This window comes from Trachinotus anak, unplaced genomic scaffold (assembly GCF_046630095.1).
Source record: "Trachinotus anak isolate AG129_WGS33_773 ecotype Australia unplaced genomic scaffold, CSIRO_AGI_Tana_v1 ptg000001l, whole genome shotgun sequence".
Classification (NCBI taxonomy): domain Eukaryota; kingdom Metazoa; phylum Chordata; class Actinopteri; order Carangiformes; family Carangidae; genus Trachinotus; species Trachinotus anak.
In genome coordinates, this window is record NW_027273852.1 from 18074234 (window position 1) to 18095970 (window position 21737).

Sequence of the window (21737 nt, forward strand, 5' to 3'; positions counted from 1 at the left end):
TCTTCCTCTCTTCATTGTACCCACTCCTCGTCTCCTCACAGGTCATCCTCCTCCTCTCTTTCTGCGCTCTGCCTTCATATTTCCTCTAATTGAAAATGCATCTCTAGCCCCCCCCCCAAAAAAAAAAAAAAAAACCATCTCTCCCTCTACACACACACACACACACACACACACACACACACACTATGGAGCGAGTCAGTGCTACAGTTTTTCCATCTTGGTGTTTACCTGGGAACTGCGCGTATCCTCGCTCGGGTTTTTTTCTGTTGGCATAAGCAGCTGACAGAATATAAATGAAAATATATAGACTACACACACACACACACACACACACACTCACACCGCGCGGCAGGCTGTAAATCTCAGCGACCTGCAGCACCACGACAGGTCCGTGTTTCTGTGTGAAGTGAGAGGCAGCGCTGTCTGTTTTAATATGAAAACGACACCGCAGCCGAACCGTTTTACGCGCAGGAGTAAAAGGTTTGACGGAGGCGAGAGAGAAGTTACTTTATAAGAAATGCTGGTTCGTGAAGTGGTGTCGAGTGGAAACAGCCGCAGTCCGAGTGGAGACAAAGTGAATAAAAGAGCGGATGCTGGAGTGAGACTGGCAGTTCAGTTGTCTTATCTCACTGTCTGCTCCTTGCAGCTTTAACATCTCCATGATAACCCTGCGGTTTTCCTAAGCCCCTCAGCTGTGATGGATGTGTCTACTTGTCATATTAGTAAAGGGTAACCCAAATACGGATTTTTTTTAGCTTCCAAACCCGAGAGGTGGAGATGTTTAGTGTCTGCCTACAGACAGAGAAAACATCCACATCCAAGGTGATAGTGACAGTGATGTAGGTAATGTAGACCTAATAATATCTCTTTATTTATTAATTCGGATCGTTAGTTTTCTGTCAGAGCATCAGAATGTAACTTCAGCCCAGAGATTATAGTTTTTGTTTGTAATTAGGCCTACATCTGTAAAACATCCGCTTCAGAGTTACTGCAGTTTTCGATGTCACGAAACAAAAAGAGACGCGCTGTATGGACGTTTTTGGAAAACCATCGGGAGTGTGTTATTATGGGCTTTTTTCCTTTTCTTTTTAAATGTGGAGCTGCTCCATAGAGCTCAAACCTTTTAGCATATAACCTACATTAAAATGTTTATTGAACTGTTATATGCTTATAATGAAAATCCCTTTCATCTCCCAGGAAAATTCAAATATAACCACAGGCTGATTTCTCCTTGTCTCCTGCACATGATCAGAATATTTGTCTCCATCTTTGATGTAGATTTTTTTGTGTGTTGTTCGTTTGTTTTTAACTCTTAAGGGCAAAGTCTCCATAAAACAAAGCAGCCTCTTTATTTATCATAAATCTTCCTGTTTAAAGTGGAACATGTGAGGCTTAAAAGGCTGAACTCTGACCTTTCGGTTGTTATCATCATAGAGACACAATTTCTCATTAAATGTGCAGTTTAACACCCAGAACAGCATCACAGAACAACCGGGTGAAGCTGGTTTAGTATTTTACGCCTTAAAATGAGGGTCAGGTGAAATTGTTTTTTTCTATCCAGTGTCAGTCTTCACATCCTCCACTTTTCCTCCTCCTGCAGTTACTCTCCCCACTCCTACATTTGAAACAGCTACATTTATTCCTGCGTGTCTCTGGCCCGGGGCGGCTTTACTGCGCGCTGCTCGCTTCATCCTCCGGGGCGAGGCGGGGTCACAGGCGGGGTCACAGGCGGGGTCACAGGCTTTCCTTCTCTAATTGAATATTAACAGCACGTTTGAGCGATTCCAACCACCTTACGCGTGTCTGCCTTTTAGGATGGGGTCAAAAGACAAATGGGATTTCGCCTTTATGACCCCTGGTTTATGTGTGAGGAGTCCAAGGAGCCTCAGATTTGGTTAAATAAAGAAAAAAGGAAAAACCAAACTAAACTGGCGAGATCAGCGCGTTTCAGGAGTTCGGGTGTGAAATGATGCCAGAGGAATTCAGAAAATGTTTGACAGAAAATATCTGAGCCTTATAAAAAAAAAAAAAAAACCCTCCATACAAATGTCTGGAGATATTAATCTGCTGTGGTTCAAATGAGACTGAACTCAGCTTGGTGTTGTAGTTTTGGATGACTGAGATGCCATCGGGGCTATAAATGGGATCTAAACAGCAAACAGTTGGTTTTAGTTTTTACTGCTGGTGTGTAAAGAGTTTCCACCCATTGGGATCTAACAACCCCCCCCTTCTCCTCCACCCCCATACACACACACACACACACACACACACAGGCATAACTCTACACACAAACATTTACATGAACAAACGCATTCATTTAAAATAGTTTAGAAAATAAGGACCCACGGCGCACTGATGTTTAAATTCTAATCAAAATGATATTCATGTAATTTCAAGCTGCCTATTCCTCCATTATTCTCCGATTGGATTCTCATCAATCAGTTTGAAGCTTAAATCAATTAATACTGCAGCTGCACATGATTTATTTTGAAAGAGTCAAAAATGCAAAATATTAACTACTGCGTCGATCTGTGCAGAATAATTTAACTTTACCTGGAGCTGATGCTGATTAAAAGTCAGTTCATTATAATTATATTATGACTATATTTTATGTATATATTATATTGATTAATATTTCCGAGCCTGTCAGGAAGAAGCCATGAATTTGTTTGAACCAGACGCTTGTGATTTTTCTGTTGGCTGTAAAAAAATTCCCACGCAGTTGTTTTCCCTGTTTTATTATTCAAACGTGTTTATATTCAGTTACCTTCCTCTTAAATTGTTCAGATGTTCTTATCTTAATTATTATTAGTCATAAAATTGCGCTGGTTTGTAATGACCTCCTGGAGAAGACGGACGCACGGCGCTGACCTTTGGAGAGCGGACGGCCAGGAGCCGCGGGCTGACCTCAGGCCTGCCCGCCGCAGACAGCCGCCTCTCCCTCTGACGGATCTCAGCACCGATCATCCTCTGCGCACTTTTTCCGCCTGATCTGTTCGTTTTGCCGCCGACAGGAAGTGTGTGACGTGGTTTTTCCCCCTCTGCGGTAGAAAGTGATCAGCCTGTGGTCTCTGGCCTGTGCGCCTCTTCCCGGGCATCGGGGCCCGGGAGAGCAGCGTCTCAGCAGAGCCTCTGTTTTTGTTTTTGTTTTTAATAGATAAAAGTGACAATCTTTGACCAGTTTGACCAAAAGATGATGCAACAATTCCACCTGTCTGCCTCATTATTAATACTGTTAGGCCTATATTTATTACTTTTTCATTTCAATATTTAGTAGTAGTCTGCCATATATTTACCCACAATGTTATTGTATAGCTATTCTTTCCACTAGAAAAAAAATCTAAATATTTAGTTTGTTTTTCAACACAAAATTAAAAGAAAAAAATAATTTTCTGATTAGATGAATCAGATTAGTATTTAACAGAATAATAGATATGTTATTTAAAGTCATGGTTGATCAGTGACGGGGCTTTGGCTGTGATGTGTTGACGAACAGCTAAATGAGTCTTCAGTTAAATAATGGATGGACTACTGGAATAAACAGGCCGTGGCTGGAAACCTACATTCTAAATAGAAAATCATTACATCAGCTCCTGACATACCCTGCTTATGTAACATTTAAATGTGCCAATTAATTCTCAGGAATATTTGCAGCCTGTTTTTTTCTGTTGCAGTGGATCCGCTGAAATCCGCGCTCTGAGCGGCTGAGCGCAGTGAAGCCGCCTCACTCACTCATCTTCTGTCCGGGCCCGCCGCTCTGAGACCAGCCCACCTGTCCTGCCGCGGCTCTGCTCTGGCTTCCCAGCTGTCGGCTCACACAATGAAGCTGTAATGTCACTTTTCCTACAATCCCTGGTAATGATGGAACCAGCGGCTCAGACGCGGGCCTGCCCGGTGAGCGCACAGGTGTGAGCGTGTGTCTGTGGGGTGCTCGCCAAGAGGTGAGGGCCTCGCATCGGCCCAAACCTGGCTGATCAACCTTCAGAGGAGGAGTGATCTGATCTGAGGCTGCAGGATCTGGGTGTCAAAGAGGGGAGACAGCAGGGCTGGTGGAGTCAGTAAATGCATCATTGAGCTCAATCTGACAATTAAGTTAATTAATTATTTTCTTCGCACTTGTAGATATAGGCAAAGTGCAATGAGAAAAAAAGATATAAGATAATGTGATTTTCCATAGGCAACATGATGGAGTCAGCTCATGAGGCTGCAGTGCTGCAGTCCGGATGACGGCTCCTCTTCCAGGACGCGCGTCTCCCTTCGCTGTCATTGGACGGAAAACTTTGTCTAGCTGTCTTTTCTGACTCCTCATTGGCCGCGCTGGTTTGACAGGGAGCAGGAGGGCCGCCCTCTGCGCCTGGAAAAAAAAACTCCTCCAGAAGTGAGTATCAATCAGAGAGAAGTTAGGGGGACAGAAAGAGAAAAAGAAAGACGCGGAGTGGAAGGACCGAGAGACGCGCAAAGCGGCAGACCGCATCAAAGCTATCAATCGTCCCGGACTCCAGACCGTGCGCAGCCAGGATGACACAGTCCGCCTCCAAAAGTTTGATGCTGCGTTTCTAGTCACAGTTGGGATTACTTTGGACACTTGGTGAGTTTGCGCCTCGCTGTAAACACTGACGTGTGCTATTTTTTTTTTATTGTTTTGCTTCACTGCGTTGGACGGACGGAGTGGGTTTTTCGCCGCGTCCCCCCTCCCCCCTTCGGGTGGATTTGAGAGAAATGAGTGAGAGGAGGCGATCTGCCGCAGCTCTGAGCTCTAGAGCCCACGCTTTTTCCGTGGAAGCCCTGATCGGCTCCAACAAGAAGAGGAAGCTCCGGGGCTGGGAAGAGAAGGAACTGGAGTTGTCCATGGAGAGCCTCGCCACGGACGGAGAGGACCCGGCGCACTGTCTGGATATGGACCCGGGTCAGTGCTGCAGACATGCACCACACCGCTCAAATGTCCGGATCTCCGTTATATCACTGCAGCGCAGAGCAAAACCACGAGTCCCGAGTCAAAACATGGCTCCAGTGTCAGTGACCCAACCCAAGCCAGGGCATGTAGCTGTGAGCTCCACGCTCTCCATGTGAACGCACAGTCTTCTCTGTCTCTTCTGCTCAGTGACTCCGCTCTGCTGCAGCACGAACAAGAGAGGCTTTTACTGTTGTAGATGTAGCTTATAGACCTGAGTGGTTGCAGGCCTGCAGAGAGTCAGTCCTGCTGCTCCACTGTCAGGAGTGTGACACATTACGCATCAGCAAAATTTCCTAAAGGAGCAAAACAAATCAAACGATCAGAACAACTTAAACCAGATTTTAGGACTGAAGTGAGTAGATGTGTGTTTTTGTCAAGGCGGGTTGGTTTGTCCACGTTTTGACTCCGGACTGGTGGATTACACTGTGTGATGTAATTGACATCAAAATACTTCAGTGAGTCAAAGTGTGAAGTTGTGTTGCTGTTCGGGCGCTGTGAGCTTGCAGCGCAGCTCTGGCTGCAGGCCTGCAGGGAGGCCTCGGCTGGCTGCACGCTGCGCTGACATGAAGCAAATCGCTTGATGCGCTTCATGCTCAAGGAGAAATAAACTTCAGGCAGGTTGAATGAGTTTGTCCGCTGCTCAGACACAATCCCCGGCCGCCGTGCAAAACCACAGTCAGGTTACCTGCGCAATAAAAGCCTCCGTTTGTGCCACACCGACAACATCCAGTGTTTCCCAGGCCCAGAGCAGCTCTGAATGAAAAGTAAAGACGTGATCATTCGTGGAAAATGTCTGATCACTTGTAAGAAACCAACAGTCATCCAACCACCAGGGAAGATGTGAATAAATTAAACACAGCAATAGTGGAAATACACGACATGTCTAAAAAAAAAAAAAAAAAAAAAAAACACATAGAATAAAATAAAGAGAATCAAGGGGGATAATGAGGATTTTTTTAAAAACTGATTTCTAGCAGAAGAAATGACCAATTGTGGAAATGAAGATAAAAAACTGATATTTTGTTGTATCAGCACTTAAAAAAAAAAAAAAAAAAAGTAGTTTCTTTACAACAAATACACGGGAAGACAGATTTGAAAACGGGCAACAACTAAAACTTTTATGTGAGAAATTAGTCAGTATCTTTGGAATTTTTTCTAATTCATTGCTCGTTTGCATCCAGTTAAACGTTGATTGGATGTTTAGCATTTCAACGACAGAGTTACTCTCTACTGTAAATTATTTAAATAATTACAGGTGTAATGAAATATTCTCTTTCATATAAAACTGCTCAGACTTTATGTTTGGAGATGAGCTGATCACACAAACATCCAAACCCGCTGAGCCGCCGAGAAATAACGGGAAGTGACTTTTAACCTCGAAGCTTCGCTTTGAGTTTGAGTCAAAGCTAAAACTTCATTTAGTTTGAAAATTCAAGGTAATTCCGTGCAAACATTGCAGGAGTCAGTGTTTAAATTGAGTCGTGTTCTTGCAGAATTTTAGATTTGATATAAATGAATTATCTCCGTGAGACTGGTGGATCCAACAGAGGCCCGCTCTTAATCAGACCATTGAATATTTATTTGGGCTTAAAATATACGAATCACGTTATCTTACATATGCATCACTAAAGCTCATTACATCTTTAAAGAAACGCAGAGACAGGCAGAGATGAAGCTCTCCTACCTCTGACACACGGTCTCAGGCCGACGCGGAGTCCCGCTGCCTGCTGCAGTCTGACCTCCGGGGCGCTGCGCCTTCACGGCGGCTCCTCCCGGTGTCAAGCTGCTGCCAGTGACTTTAAAAAGTGACTTTAAAAAAAAAAAAAAAAAAAAAAAAAACTTTGAGAAGAGACGTAAATCACTGAGAGGGATGATCTGAGCAGAGACAGTTTGTCCTATGAATTCTCATGGGAAGATTGTTATTGCTGCTGATATTGGGGTGTGTATTTCTGCGCTGTGGTTAAATGACGGAGGTGACACTGAACGTTGATTTCACTGCTGCCAGTGGCAAACAGCTTGTTAGTGTGTGTTTTAAAAGGTCAAAGATAATCGACAGAAGTGAACCTTACACGTCATTAAAGGCCTTGAAGTGTTTTTTCTCATCTTTTTGATTCCGTGAGTGAAAAAAAAAATCTTTGTTCGTCTTCTCCCCTGTTTTGTTTCGGGTAATTTCAGGGTTGGAGACTAAATGAATAACCCAGGTCCAGGACCTCGACCCCCACCCCACCCCCCTGGTGCAACTCATTAGCAGGCGGGATCCTGGCAGGTTCAGCGGGTCTTGCTCGGGTCCTAAAGCCTACGCTTTGGCGCGTCGGGCGGCGGTGACCGAGAACAGCGAGTCTCTGTGGTCAGATTATGTGGTTTAGAGGAATCCTTAACGGAGTGATTTTATTTTTACTCAGCTGCAGGCGAGGCTGGAAGCCGGCTGGTCGTATAACACGTTTATTAGCCTCAAAGACAAGGGCAGGACTGAGAAGTGCACAGGCTCTGACACAGATTTGCATTTAACAATCTGCTCAGCAGTTCGGTTAAAAAAAGAAAAAAGTAGTTTTGTTAGACCTCACAAAACTACCAGAACCACATCTACTAATATTTAAGACAATAATTAACAGGTTAAACTACATCTAGTATAACTTAAATATCTAATACAATTTCTCATAGGCCTGAGCCAAACTATGTGCTTCACAGGGTGACACTTTGCGCACTTACGCACAGATTACGCACAGAACTAATTCACTCCAAACACCGGATTTTTCACTTGGCATCTGCTAATTAAGATCTACCAAGATTACTGTGTAATAAATGATCTGAACACTGCTGCCTCCTCTCAGTGTTTCTCTAAAGGCGCTGGTGAGCATGCAGGATGATAAAAGAGACGTGTGTATTATTGAAGTTCTTACTGCTCCATCAGGGAGGAAACAGGTGCTCTCACTGTGTGGACTGGGTTACAGTCATTTCATGGTTCTACTGTCCTTCAGAAAGCCTCATTAAATATAGGCCTTTCAATTTCCTAAATATCATTTCAGTATAATTTGTAAACTTCTAGGCCTACTAGCCATATAATGACAACAACTACAAATATGTACAGCCAGTAATGTTTTCCCCAGAATTTCCCCCTAAGAATTTATAACGGGACAAATTCCACATTGTGCAACAGCATCTTATAAAGTAACATGTAACATTTTGCTTGAAAGGTGTCATTGAATGTATGTTTGTGTAGCTTTTTTTCAGATATTCAAATCCAAAATGAGAATTTTTATTGCTACAGTACTAGTGTAAATATTGCAGATGATATAAAATAATTTTATCCAAGTTCCCCAAACATATTAAATATGTCTAAACATTTTGTATGAAAACAGTTCTGTGGGTTTTGAACAGTGCCTGTTGGAAAAGATGGACACACAACCAGGTCTAAGAGTTTAAAGCTCTTTGTTGGAGGAAAATGAAATATTCTAAAGCAATTGTGGAGTTTCTACCTAAAGGCAATTAAATGAATGTCAGACTAATCACAACAACGATTCCTAACATGTTTCCCATGTAGATGTGTAACATCATATAACATCTGTCTGCAGCTCTCATCTTAAAAACTCTGCTTCTTCGTCATTAAAACCAGCTTCTCACAAAGAGGCATCCGATATAAAAAATACAGAATTCTTAATACATAAATCATACATTTGCTACCCAATGAAAAATGTTTACAACTTAAGAGAACACGTATTTTAAAAATAAAAGTTCTCCATTACAGGTCAAATCCCTACAGCAACAAATATATCTGACTTAAAGCTTCTTTATAACGTCATTAAAAGCTTGTCTTCCCGTAGCCTCATATTTTCATTACATGCATTTATGCAGTAGATGTATTTTAAGCAAACATTGAGCCCCTGTGAGGCTGACTGAAGCTGATGTGCATGTGCTGCATGTGGACCGTGACACAGAGGACTATTTGATGCACAGCACTGACTTGATTAAATTCAGACCAATTAGTGGCCTGCTATGGATGTCAGCCTCGTTTTAATGAGGCCTGCCATGGTCTGATTGGGAGCCCCGGACCCAAAGATACAGGCCCCAAGTGTGTGTGCATACCGTGTGTGTGTGTGTGTGTGTGAAGCTAACCACAGCAGATATCAGGGCAGCGTTCTGCTGAGTGGGCAAATTCTTTGATGATCAGTAAATGTCAGGTTTTATTCATTGAGCTTAAAAAACCCCAGACTCTAGTTTTCATGTAGGAACAAGCTGGATTCTGTGTGATACTGACCCAAACATATTTCCCTGCTTCCTGTTTCGCTAATTTTTTTTTTTTTTTTTTACAATTTTATTCTAAGTGTTTTAGCTTCTGCAATGCGCTGGCTTCAGGCCTGATGTTTGACTCTAGAAACACAGACCCGTGTGTGTGTGTGTGACTGGTGAGTGGCGGAGGACGGGTCCTTCAGCCTGATGACAGAGCGACCAGGCAGTCCTCAGGCTCCTGCTTGGCTGGTGTTTCCCTCCTCTGCATCTCGGAGGCGTTCCTGGAATGAGCCTGTGTCTCACACACCAACATCCAGTTTTAGATGCCTACGGTAGATACAGGGCTGCACAGTATTCAAGCAGCTTCCAGTGTCAATACCAGAAATATCACTCTTCCTTATGTCGTGTTAAATCTTCTTCCTGTCACAGTGGAAGAGCATTTTGATCATTATGGGAGCAAATCTACTGAAACTAGACTAATGTCATTTTTAAATTATAAACTATTCACAATTACTGAGCTTTGAATGCCAAAAAATAAAACGGACCAGCTGATATTTGATCAAGCCTGATAATGATAAAATTATCAATATTAATAACTTAACACTGTTAAGTCTAGTTTACAACACCAAAACTTTCTTAAAGCTAAGTCACCTTGATGCTGAGCTGATTGGCGCTTTGTTGCCCAGAATATAGAAACAAGTAGAGGTGTAGAACAGGGCTGCACTATTAATCCACATCAATTTAACATGTACCCTTTATGTGTTTACACTTTCTGTAAATGATTGGGCACATTCCCCAGAACAATCAGAAACCTCTGGTCTCTCAAATTAAATGTCTTCTGGTTTGTCTGATCTACGGTGCAGACTTACAGTTATGTTTTTTTAGGGTGGGAGCCATCCATCTTTGTCCTCTTCCTCCTCTTCCTCTGTGTAAAAGTATTTTTATAGAAAGTGAGGGGGCAGTGGGGTGAGTGGCTGAGTGTGTGTCTGCATGTGTGTGAACAGTTAAGCAGCAGAGGATGGGGAGAGTAATGGTGTGTGACAGTCCTCTCTGGCTGCAGTGACATTAAGAATCTCCCAGGAAGATGATGGAAAGTGTCTCTCTGTCTCATTGAGGTCATTACATCCCTCCACTCCCCCTCCTCCCCTCCTCCTCCCTCTGCTCCTTCTATCTCCATCTCTCCTCTCTGTGCTCTCCTTTCCAGCCAGGTTTGGCTCGGCCTGGGCTGCGTTGGTTTTTCGCCTGGGACGCTGTCCAGTCTCCCAGCAGCTCTGCATTTGCATAACCATATTTGTGTGCCCTTAGTCTGCCAAGTCAGCCTCCTTGTGTCAGAGCCCTCAATAAATAATACATTATTAGATTCTTTTTTTGGGGGGGGTGGTGGTGGTGGTGGATGGGGTGTAGGATATTCAGCTATAAACTATTTCTGAGAAAAGTGAAATAAGAGCTTGCATGTGGTGATCTTATGAGAGTCTGATCTGGGTAAAGTGCAACTCTGAGGTGTCAAGCATTAAAAGATTTTTACATCCCAGCTGGAAAAACGATGACACTTTTTTTATATATTAACCCAAAAAGGTTTTTCATTTTATTTTGAAATAACATCACACAAGTGTTGAGTAACATTTAAAGGTCAGAGTCAAGTGGAATAAATCAGAGAAATTCTGCATTTCTCTTTAAGTGGAAGGTGATCTTGAAGTTTAAAGGTGGTATTATTAAGTGACAAAAAGCTGCTTGGATTTAGAATCTGGTGTAATTTGTGATTTCCTGTTTTACCTTAAAGAAATGCTTCACTTTAGAGTTTTAGAGATTAAATAACACAGTGAAAATGTATCAAAAGTCAGGCAGGATTTTCTTTGGTGCAGGATTGTCAGGTGTTCTTGTTATTTTGTTGGCCCCTGCCAATTAGGCTGTTGGTCTAAAATAAAGTGAATGAGGTGAATGTGAAGAAGTCTGAGGTCATGGGGTGTCTGGGATTTAGAGGCTCAGAAGGATGGAAACCTCTCCTGTAGGTCTGGATTTGTTTCAGGATGGAGGGAAGGTTTTTATCTGCTCTAACATTGTAGCAGTGTTGATGACTCTGACTGGTCAGTCTGTAAAACTCGGTCCAGAAGGAGCACTTGAGGGGAAACTTCATTTGCTGGTCGTCTCCCCTCGGGATCCTTCATTGTGTGGCCCAATTTAAAATTAATATTTTCTACATCGCATTTCAAAAGGCTTCACGCAGCATTTATTCTGCTTTTGACAGCAACCCAGAAACTCCATGACGAGCAGAGCCAGCGAGCCAACTCGGCCGCGTCTCTCCAAAGCTGCAGACGGCAGGTGATTTGGAGTCAGCGGAGGGAACCGCTGCTCTCTCTCACCGCGCCAAGTTTCCTGCGTACAGCCTAAAGCTTATTAATTCCACTGTTTCAGAGCCGCCTTCTCATCATCTTCCTCATTTCCCCCTCAGACTCGGAGGCGAGTCCCGGCTCGGACGGAGAGGGTCTGGCCGAGAGGACGTCGTGCTCCTTTGGCTCACCTGCTGACCTGGCCTCCGGCCCCTGTGACCCTTCGCCCCCGGCCTCCATGGAGGAGATCCAGGTGGAGCTGCAGTGCGCAGACCTGTGGAAGCGCTTCCATGACATCGGCACGGAGATGATCATCACCAAGGCGGGCAGGTAGGCCGGACACACACACACACACACACACACACACACACACACACTCGGCTGCTGGAAATAGCCCAAAAGGTTTACGTGCAGCTCAGCGGTGGACTTATGGCGCAGATAGACTGTGCGCCAACTGTGCGTAAAAAGCGATTTGCGAAAAAAGTTTTTTAAATTTTTTTATTTCTTTAATTATTTGGCGAGAACAAAGGTGGGTTCCCGATCAATTTCATTATGAGTTATTTTCGAAAATAATTATCAGGTAAAATTATGACAACTCAGTCACAAATACACACATTTATCAAATATGGGGATTTAAATATCCGCAGACGCACTGACCCACAAACACACACACACACACACATTTATAAAGAAACACACTGTTCAGTTAGAGCTGAACACACACACACACACACACACACACAGTCGCACTACACACACGCACCTCTGAGCTGTGTTTGGAGGGTGTTAATGTGTTGCACATGCAGGCCGCTCCGCTGCGTTCAGGCCTGAGCGAAGCGGCAGGTTATCCCTGATGTTGCAGGATGAGGAGAGCTGGTTCTAATTAATCTCTCTCTAACGTATTCCGGCTTTTCTCGCTCTCTCGGGCCAACAGTCCAAACCCAGAGCAAGCGCAGGAGTTTGACCTGCAGATCCTGCAGGAAGGACCTTTCCCAGCAGCCTGCTCCGCTCCCTGCGCCTGCGGAGCGCCGCCCGCTTCCACTGACATCTCCCCCTCTGCTCACATCAGCCTGCGCGACCGAGATCAGGTTTAATATCGCTTCCGTTTCCAGGCGAATTTCCCCCTAAACAAGTTTAACGAAGTGAATAAAGTTCGCGGGTGAGGTGAGATCAGTCCTTACATTTGGAACAACAGTTTGTTTGTGTGAAAATATTCATTAGATGAAGAGTTTCTCTGTTGTGTTGGACTGTCGTAACTTTTTTTTATTATTATTATTTTTTACCATTAAAACTGTTCAGTCGTTATTCGTTCAGGCTGTAACGCGCTTTGTGGAATATTTTTTCTTTCATCAAAGACTTTCGGACTCAGTTGGCCTTTACGGATCTGAGACCCAGAATAATTTGATTATAGGCTATAATTTTTTAGTTTAGCAGAATATGTGACTTCGTCTGTAGTGAATAAAATGTTTTAGTCCAGTTTATTTATTAAAGCTGTTGTGTTGTTTGTTCTCTATTTTTCTTCGCGGAGTCATATAAAACCAAAAGCTGTTCCTCAGCTCTTCCTCTCTAACGTCGCCCTCCTCCTACACACAGTCCATGTACAGTTATAGACTATACTCGGCTGCTTTTATGAATTGGGTTAAATTGGTAATCAGCTCATAAACAGAGCAACAATCAGTTTGCGCTGAAGCAGAGTGAAGCCGGACACGACCGTCGCCGTGTGTATTTCACGGCCTGCGCGTAATAAGGCCATAAATCCGGAGGAGAAGGGAGGCAAGAGAACAGCCCTCTTCTCTCATTAGCCAGGCCCGGATTTACGACCTCCAAATGAAAAAGGAAAAATGCAGCGTTTGAAGTGCAAAACGAGGAATTAAGTTGAAATGTCTCCCTCTCCACATATAGACCGTTATTTAATATAAGTGCCGCTTTCCCCTTTCATTTCATCTTAGATTGTTTTTTTTGTTTTTTCATGAGGTTGGAATCAGTTTAAGCTTCAAGCTTCAGTCAACAGCTTCAAAACGGGACGAGCTGCTAAAAATAGTTTGAGGGTAAAAATACATTTCTGCCTATTTATGTATGAATAGCATTCCCAATTTGACATTTATATTATGATAAAATAAAGACTACAAAAGCAGAATAATCTGAGGTCAGAGGTCACATTGATATGATAATGTGCATGGAACAAGTGTTTCACTCCACTATAATTTTCAAGCAACAGAAATGAGCTGGAAAAGTGTATCACTTTATGAATCAACACATTATTATATATTTTATCAATTCAAGGAGTCAGGTAAAGGCTCAGATTCAGTGTAAGGATGTTTAAGAAGTTTTCAAATAAATGTGATTTGTTTGCTTTTATTGAATAAATGTGAAGTTGTAAGTTTGCTTTGGATAGAAGCTTCTGTCAAATGAGTAAATGTAAATGTAAGTTCTCAAAATGCAGCACTGATCGACCAGAGGCTGCATCTCCTCTAATTCAGCAGTGATAATTGTGCTGAAAGGAGATGTTTCACTTTATAAGCTGCAAACTATTAGCAAGTCATCAGTTAGAAGAGTCACAAGCAGTGTGATACCTACATTTTTAAAATGTTTGAAAATATAAAAAATAAAAAACAGACAAAACAGACAACACTTTCAAAATCAGCACATATTTTTAAAATTGTCTTTAATGAACAGTCTGATGTCTGATGCATCTGTTTGATAGATTCACTCAGCGCCGATGTTAAAGAAATGAATGAAAGTCATCTGTCCTCATTTCACTGATTAAAGGCAGAGCGAGGAGACTTTTCTGCTGACGTAGAAAAAGAAAAGTTTTCTGTGGTGTGAAAACAACTAATATCAACGAATGAAGATGTTTGTAAAGTGACTGTAAAATCTCAGCAGTTTGAGTTTATATCCAGTCCAGTGTATTCAGAGAAGAAGACACTGCTACACGTTTGTCATTCACTCTTATGATTATGTAACAGTCTACTGCTCAGCTTGTAAGCTCAAATCTGACAGGAGGCCTTGACTGCACACATTTTCAATAATCAATAGTATTTCATCATTATAATTATCACTGATATTGGCACTGTGGCTCCTGTTTCTTATCAGGATCTTAACACTGTTTGGAATTTATTGTGTTATTTAGAACCTTTAAAGACCTTTATTATATGGAAGTATATTTAATTGGTATTAATCCTTTAGTCAAAATGTAGACATTGGAATTCCCCCCTCACAGATCAATGAGTTGGTGAAATCATTCTTTTTGCCCCATAAACTGTTTGTTTTCTTGGTGATTTATTTCGCCATATCTCATTTCTCAGCATTTTTGTGTTAGTTATTATCAAATTCCTCATTGTGACAACATTGAAAAAACTTACTTCAATAAAAATAATCTAGCTCAGGTTCCTGCCTGACCACAGCTGCAGAAAAGCAACATGGAATCAGAATTGTAATCTGAATGGAGATGTCTGTTCGGGCTTTTTAAAGTCTCCTAGATTAATTAAACACAGTTTGAATGTGTTTTGTGGGTCAGTGAGCCACGCAACAGCTGCTGACGCTGACAGAGTCGCAGCAGCTGACTCAGTCTGGTTTCAGCGGTAATTGTAAGTTTTTAGGCACTTGTCATTTTCAGAGGCATTTTAAATATGTTGTCATCTCTTTTCTTAATTAACCACAGAAGGAAAAGGACAGAAATGAGAATTTACTCCATCAGATTCTGATGTGTGTGTTGTTTTTTCCCCATCAGGAGGATGTTTCCTGCCATGAGGGTGAAGATCGCAGGTCTGGACCCTCATCAGCAGTATTACATCGCCATGGACATTGTGCCTGTGGACAACAAGAGATACAGGTACCTTCCTCGCACACACACACGAGTAGAAGTGAACGACTGTGCCATGTAACATATCAGACATTTAACTGCCTTTGCACACTTTATTTATGCGCCTGTCTTTTTTACTGGTCCTCCAGATGCAGAAATGTTTTTACCAAACTGCTGTTAAACCAAAATGACTTAATTCTTTTGGGTTTCAGTGGGGAATTCAGTGTCCTACAATGGTCTAAATGCTGTTTCAGATGCTTCTCAGCCACACTGAGAATTACATTGCGGCAAAAACGCTGAGTAGCTGTTTTTCTTTTTTTCTTTCTTTTTTTTAATATGCATGAAAAAATGTCAAGTGCACAGATGCTGCACACCAGCACAAAAGGACACTTCAGTCTGAAAATAGCAACACCGGTCTTCAGAAGTCTTTTTAATGCATGCACAGCTGTATGTAATAAGCACATGCACAGTCATATCTGCATGTGCAAATGCATGAGCAAGCCTGCTACAGCTGGATACACCACTGTATTTTCCTCAGAGTGAGCATAAACATCTTGACCTAGTTGGATTGTTCTCATCTTCATGGCATCTCTCATGTCAGACTCGTATGTAACAGGATTTGGACTGAGCGCAGATATTCCAGCCTTTTTCATTTTTCAGATGTCTCATAACTGCTGTGTTTTTCTCTGAGAGAGCAGTTCCTCCCATCATTTGCATCCATGAAGTGAAGCGAAAGTGATTAAAGCGTGCATGTGCTGGAGGAGAGCTTGTATATGATGGATCTCTCTGGATATGCAATAAGACTGATATCCTGGCCCACAGTACTGAGGCCTGTAGTCAGAGCCAGAGAGAGGAGATTGAAATGTATTCATCATCTCACAGGCCAAGCAGCAGATCCAGAGCCTGCCTGCAAAATAGGATAACTCTCAACATTCAGGTCTAATGACGGAAATGAGAAAAAATGAGGTGGAGATGGAAAGAAAATCTGCGATGCTGCACATGTACCTGCTGCTGCCGTAGCGGTCGGCTATCAGAGTTTTATAGGGTTACTTTATGGCTCAGTCTCATCTTTTCAGGTGTTACGACGGAAATGAGGAAGTGAGACTTGGATGACGGGAAAAATGTGTGAAGTTTACCAGTGTATTCACTGGTGGTTCATATGACTTTATGGATGCTGACGCAGATACAGGCTGTTACTGTGCCTGATGAAGTGATAATGTGGTAAATAACCCAGAGTTATTTGATTTAGAATAGTTTGACCAGAAATGGCTTCTAAAAGCTGGTGCTATTTTTGGTTTTTTGTATCAAAGCTGCCAGTCGACAGTTTCTTGTGTTAGAATTGAAGGTTATAGCCTCAGAAAGAGTGTTTAGACCATCATGGAACAGTGAAGCTGACAGATGAACCTCATTTAGCAAAGGTGGGCACTCTTGACCTGAAAGGATAAAGCTGGCATTATTCTCTATTTTAATTATTGTCAACAAATCCCATGAAAATACCAAAAATAAGAATGTGTTAGTCTGTATGTGGTGAAATTTCCTTACCCATAATTTCCTAAAACAGCTGGACACTGTAGTTATTAGCAAATGTTGCACAAACAGGAATAAATAGTGCATTTGTTGGGGACTATTTTCCCCTGCGGATTAATACACAGTTGGTGTTCTTTTGAGTATTTAAGGCACCAGGACAGGGTATATGGGTGTGATTAGAAATAAAGAAGAAAACAAAAGAACTACAGAGCTCACATTCACCATAATGAAGGAAACATGTGACAATGTGGCTCATTGATGTGATTTTAATAGTATTTGGACAACAATGGGGCTCATGGAGCAAGAACACAGAGGAATAAGAAAACTACAGAATATGACCACACATATCCATTAAGTAGAAATGACAGATACTCATAGTTAACTTCATCCAAATGCAACAAAAGTGGCACCAGACTCAGGGAAACTGAACCTGCTATTACTTCTTCATTTGATTATCAACAGTTTAAATACATAAAAATATCCCATCAATGATTTCTCGTGCTTGTGATGTATCTAAACATAGCAGTAAAACAAGCCTGTACTTTATATCAGGAATGACCTGAGATGTAATTTAATATTTTTAATAAGCCCTTATTTTCCTCAATCATTGTTTTTAATGTATTCAAATAAAATACTTGTAATTTATTCATTTATCATAATTTATAATATATTATCTTCTTGCAGTGTAGCATTGTGGTAACTTCACTTTTTTGTGTCGCTGTCGTTTAATGGTGAAAAAGTGTTAACAGCTCTTTAAGGCTGTTAGAAGTCCAGGACACGTAAAACCTTTTGAGGGAGGAATAAATTTACACTCTCTAAAATCTGAAATTCAAATGAATAACAGCATCCAGCAGTGAAATCCAATAACACCTGGTCTATCAAACCATCCCTTAAAATCCCGAAAATAATTCACCTAATGAGAAGTAACGTAGATCCATACTTTAAACGCAAAGGTTCAGCTGAGTTGTGTGTGGGTTCTCTGCAGTGTATCAAATTCATCAGCAGCGTTTTAAAGGCCTGCGCGGCCTCTCCTGGCAGCTGCTGAGCATATTTTAAAGCGTTAAGTTCAATGACATAAAACATGTTTACAGGGAGTTAGCATTGTTTTTGTGTGTTGCTACGCGAGAGCGAATATTTGATTTAGGACCAACTGTGCCACAAATATATTCCCTCCCACTGCAAAACAAAACATCTCAGAAGGAAACAGAGAAAAGGTTTGACCCCCGTCAGATTTATTTATGACAAAAGCAGGTTAGTGAGAAAGAAATTAAAGACACAAGCCTGCATAAAAACAATAAATTGACCTCTGCGATGTGTGCATTTGATCTGAGCTTCCTGCATCTGTCATTTCGTATCGCTGTTTATTAATGTAAAGTTTTCCACCAGAGCGTAGCAGACGTTCTGCCCTGACGCTGGTCCACGCTCTCCCACCAGCGAACCAAGACATCATGGAGGATTTTTAGAGGCCAGAAGATCTTGTAAAATTAAATAGGATTTTCTTCCTGGCTGGGGAATTTACCACAGGGCTTTGCAAACTGAGCTGGGAGCTGTCACTGGTGTGTCTCACAGTCCTGGAGAGTTTGGGGTCTGGAAATAAGGTCTTTATTGGAATCGACTTGCTTTACTTGGGCTCCCTGCCCCTTTTTAGGAACGTCTCATTGGTACCGTGCTCATTAAATCTCCATATATTACAGTCCTTTTATGTGGACAGTCACTTAGTTTGTTCTGAGCTCCAGCCGCTGAACGCTGGAGGCTGTCTGGCTCCTCAAACATACCTCATTCTTTCAACTGTGTCAGAAAAGTTCTGCTTTAACACACACACACACACACACACGCACACACACACACAGGTAGCCACACACAATTAGAAACATACACAAAACTGGTGATACACACGCAAGGTTATGTTTTGTTGTGTACTTTAATCCAATGAACACACACTCATTCATACACAAACATTAATGTTGCTGTACAATACAGTCATTCCCCTGTCACTAACCAGAACCCAAGTCTGAAGCTGACCTTGTTAACCCTAACTCAACTTTATCTAAACCTAAACCTAAACCTAAATCTAACGTTAAGCTAATCTGACACTGACCCTTAGTAGATATGAGGACTGGCAACATGTTATCATCTATCACGTTTTTTTGAGCACTTGATCCTCATCAGTATAGAAATAAAAAAATCTCACAAGCTGGCACCATTAACACAATTAGAGACATGTTCTAAAGGAATAACACACAAACAAACATGTTATCTATGTGAGGTATCGATTTAACTATACTTGTGAGGACAGTCATTGAATATAATCAGTCTAAAAACCAACCAAACCCCGTTAACCCTTAACTAAATTTACCTCAACCTAAACACAACCCAAACATTAACCATAACCAATGTAACCAGCCCTAAATGTTTTCACTTACATTCCTATAAATGTAGGACACACACACACACACACACACACACACACACACACACACACACACACACAGTGGTACTCAGGTAATCTTAATCTAATATTTGAAACTGACCTTGTGCTTGTGGGAAGATTTGCAAAATGTTTTCATGTCTTATGCTTGTGCAGACACTTGGTCCTCATAAGTACAGAAACAAAACAACACATAGTGGTATCCATACACAATTATAAGCACACTGTGGAGGGATAAAACACACACAAAAGTACCCAGAGTTACTACTTGTGAGGACAGTCATTGAATGCATTTGATCCTAGAACCATCCACTTCATCTGATTTTAACCCATGTGGTCAACCCTTAACTAACTTTAAACCAACCCAAATATAATCTTAAACACTGATTCTAGCCTTATTGTAAGATGAATGGCCAAATACTATTGTTTATCTATGCTAATGAGGACATTTGTCCCTTTGTAAGAGATAAAACACACACAAAACCCCACAAAAACATCTTTACTATACTCATGAGGACAGGCATTCAACACAATCAACACCTGTTCTCTAACCTACTCATACTCAGAGCCTAAAACTCAAGTTAACTCTAAATCAGCTTTACCTAATCTCAATTCTACCCGGAATACAGTTTGGTCCTCATAAGTATAGAAATAGAAGAACACACACCTGTCTCTCACAAAATTAATAATAGTAACACACACAATAACAGTCAGGGGCCGTGTTATATCTGTGAGGACATTTGAGTAATTTGTTGAAGAGAGCGTTGGTAGATTCCACCTTCTTCTCTTTTAACTATCTTTGTGAGGACATTTCTTTGGAAGTATAGAAATAGAAGGCCATTCACTCACACACACACACACACACACACACACACACACACACACACACAGGTACCCACTTCAAATTGGAAACACATTTGAAAGACGTTGAAACACACACACACATTTTTTTGTCACTACTTTGTGAGGACAAACGCCATCGTAACACAAACCTGAATCTGATCTTAACCCTAAACCAAACACTAATCCAAGTCTGAAACTCGATGTAGAGGTGAGAACTGGAAAAACGTCATCATTTATCTGTCTTTGTAAAGACATTTGGTCCTCATAAATATAAGAATTCAAGAACACACACACATGTTCACGCACAAAGCTGATGGTCTTCTTACAAAACAGAATGCACACACCAGTCAACCCTGAAAGGTAACTCAATAGCAATATTTACTCTGTCAGTACAGTAACCCAATATACAGGCTGGGTCTGGCAAGTGTGTAAATGTGTGTTTTTATGTGCATGCCTGCCTATGTTACAGTATATGTGTGATGAGCACACACACACACACACACACACACACACACACACACGTATACATACACTGACAAGCTGTTTTTGCTTTCTGGATGTTGTGTGTGGTTCTGTATGTGGGTTTTGTGTGTTAACATGCATGTGTGTTTATCCCAGTGGGTGTAATTGTGTGTATGTGAGAGAGAGAGAGAGAGAGAGAGAAGAAAATGCAGTTTTGTCAGCTGTACGGTTTGGTGTTGGCTGAGAAGGGAAACAACTCTCTCCCCTCCCCCCCTCCCTCCCCCATCTGTCCAGTAAGAGTGTCACATAAAGTCCAGTCTTTATTGATCGTGCTGGTGCCAGATGGCAGATTTATGGAAGATGAAAGCGGGGGACTAATCAGATTTCCAGTCCGGTTTGGGGCTAAAGTTTCCTCGTTCCTTAACACTTTCCCTGCTACGCCGAGCGTAACCCTAAACAGCACTCCAAACAGGAAATTACAGGAACGCCTGGCACCCTTTGTGAGTCTATATGTATGTGTTAGTGTGTGTATGTGGGGGTCAGAGCTGTGTGTGGAGGTGTGTGCTTCATATTAACACTTAAGCTGTGTGCCTATTTTACATGTTTTAACTAATATACCATGTGTTGCATTTATAGATGCAAATATTACAGTTGTGTGACACTGATGCAAAATGATAATGATGATTCATGTGTCCAAAATCTCAGGGTGCTGCTCACTATAAACTTCTGACAGTATATCATATAGGGAGTGACTTTGGACACAGTCTTGGATGAACTTTAACCCTCTTAAAGAGACAGGCACCATCTCCAACACTACAGAGCCAGGTTTGGTTTTTCTGTCATGTCAATCTGATACAGACCCACAGCAATTTAAGTCAGAACCTGATTAATTATGTGTCTAATGCTTGGAATTTGAGGCGTCAGCAGGTGAGTTTCCAATTACCTGTTTTTATGCATGTTTTCAATTTGCGATTAAAAAAAATGGAAATTTGAAAAAATCTTGAGCTTTTACAAAAACATTTTTACACTTGGCATTGTCAACAAAAAAGAAAAAAGAAAGAAATGGAAACAGACTTAGTGAATAAATTATGATGCACATGATGCATGCAGCAGATGAAATCATCAGATCTGTGTGGAGCCATAACAAGACTTAAATTAATACATGAA

General features: G+C 41.7%; 1 protein-coding gene across 1 annotated transcript in view; it reads left to right on the top strand.

The window, feature by feature from the left end:
- The first annotated feature begins 4410 nt into the window (after nt 1-4410).
- The window catches only part of tbx15 (T-box transcription factor 15), a 37394-nt gene continuing 20067 nt past the window's right edge, over nt 4411-21737 (top strand). Inside the window, exons 1-3 of the mRNA XM_071481887.1 lie at nt 4411-4906; nt 11631-11838; nt 15239-15340. Of these exons, the coding sequence (XP_071337988.1) occupies nt 4720-4906; nt 11631-11838; nt 15239-15340 (497 nt within the window). The 5' untranslated portion in view covers nt 4411-4719. The remainder of the gene's footprint in view (nt 4907-11630; nt 11839-15238; nt 15341-21737) is intronic.